The 1,252-nt window shown below is 54.6% G+C and overlaps 1 protein-coding gene across 1 annotated transcript in view; it reads right to left on the bottom strand.

Annotated features, from left to right (window-relative positions):
• The window catches only part of PPTG_05097 (hypothetical protein), a gene marked incomplete at its 5' end in the record, with an annotated part of 2,782 nt that extends 2,375 nt beyond the window's left edge, over positions 1-407 (bottom strand). The window contains one exon of the mRNA XM_008898580.1: positions 47-407. Within this exon, the coding sequence (XP_008896828.1) occupies positions 47-407 (361 nt within the window). The remainder of the gene's footprint in view (positions 1-46) is intronic.
• Positions 408-1,252: the final 845 nt, after the last annotated feature.

Genomic DNA, 1,252 nt, shown 5'->3' with positions numbered 1-1,252 from the left:
GCTGGGGAAAGTGTCGAACAAGGTAAGCGGTGAGTACGCTTAGAACCTTTGCGCTCATGTTTAGTCGGCTCTCTTTGAGACCTGTGCAGCTTGAGAATAACAGCTCCTGCAAGCATGCAAGCCGCTCGCGTGTTGTGTGGTCCTGAGAGTGACGCATCAGCGCCCCATCCACTCAAGACCCGAGCGACCTTCCTGTCCTTCCGCGCCGTGTTCGTGATGTAGGCGAAGGCCTTGTTGGTCTTCGTCATATCCCAAGCTCCTCGGTCAAAGATCCATTGCGCTGCAAGTAGGTCGTCGCCGTTCGCGTGCTGTGCACCACCGCGGCGGAAGGAATGGGAGGTGAGCTCTGCCGTGACACCTGCCGGTTCAGCAACGCGCTTGAGCAGTCGATTAACAAGGCCTTGCATGCTGTCTTCTCCGCGCTTGACCCCTTTGTCCAACGAGGTGGGTGGCGCCCCGATAGTGCTAACGGTCGGTTGTATGCTTGTAGGTTGGGGCACTACTTCAACTTGGAGAGCCTCGGGAACCTGTCACAGTAGGTCGTGGAGCGGGGCACCAGTATTAAGTGGCGCAGCATCCTGCGGAGCCAGCGTCGGTAAGTGGCCAAGAAGGGACGCGCTTGGAGCTTCTTGCGTCACAAGCGCCACGGCTAGCGAGTGCAACGGGCACGTCAGGAAGTCGTCCTTGTCGGGGATCAGCGTGAGGCCCTGCTCCTCCGACGTCTTCACCCGAAGAAGACGCAAGTAGAAAACGCCAACCGCGGACACTGAGACGTGCTGCTTCTGGGCGTAGCACAGATCCGATGATCTCCCAAAGCAGTGCCACATGAGGCACGCTAGCGCAGCATCCTGGTAGTCCGCGTTGACGCGTGCAGTACTGTATACATAATGAACCAAAGACCTTAAATCCTCCTTAGTACAGGGAGGAGCCTTATTAGTTAAGCCACCATTGTCACGTTTTAAGCAGTGCTTATCCAGCGTTTTCCCTTGCTTGAGCAAGATTAACTCGGTAGAGACACGCAAGTGGGGATACTCATCAAACAGCCACAGCTTTACATTTCTGTAGTAGGAGGACGCAGTGTTTCGAGCAAGCTTACTTTTTTACCTTCGTTAGTTGCGAGATAATAGCCAAACCTGTCCATTGTTGCAGCTAAGCGTTTACCGGAGGTGTCGAGGAGAATGCTGGCTTGGACGAATTCCAAACTAACATTTTCCTCCTCCAACATCCGCTTAAATGCGCCGATGGCGCTTTT

Source organism: Phytophthora parasitica (assembly GCF_000247585.1).
Source record: "Phytophthora parasitica INRA-310 unplaced genomic scaffold supercont2.7, whole genome shotgun sequence".
Taxonomy (NCBI): Eukaryota; Oomycota; class Peronosporomycetes; order Peronosporales; family Peronosporaceae; genus Phytophthora; species Phytophthora nicotianae.
Note: the sequence above shows the minus strand (reverse complement) of the source record. Positions and strands in the feature narration are given on the sequence as shown.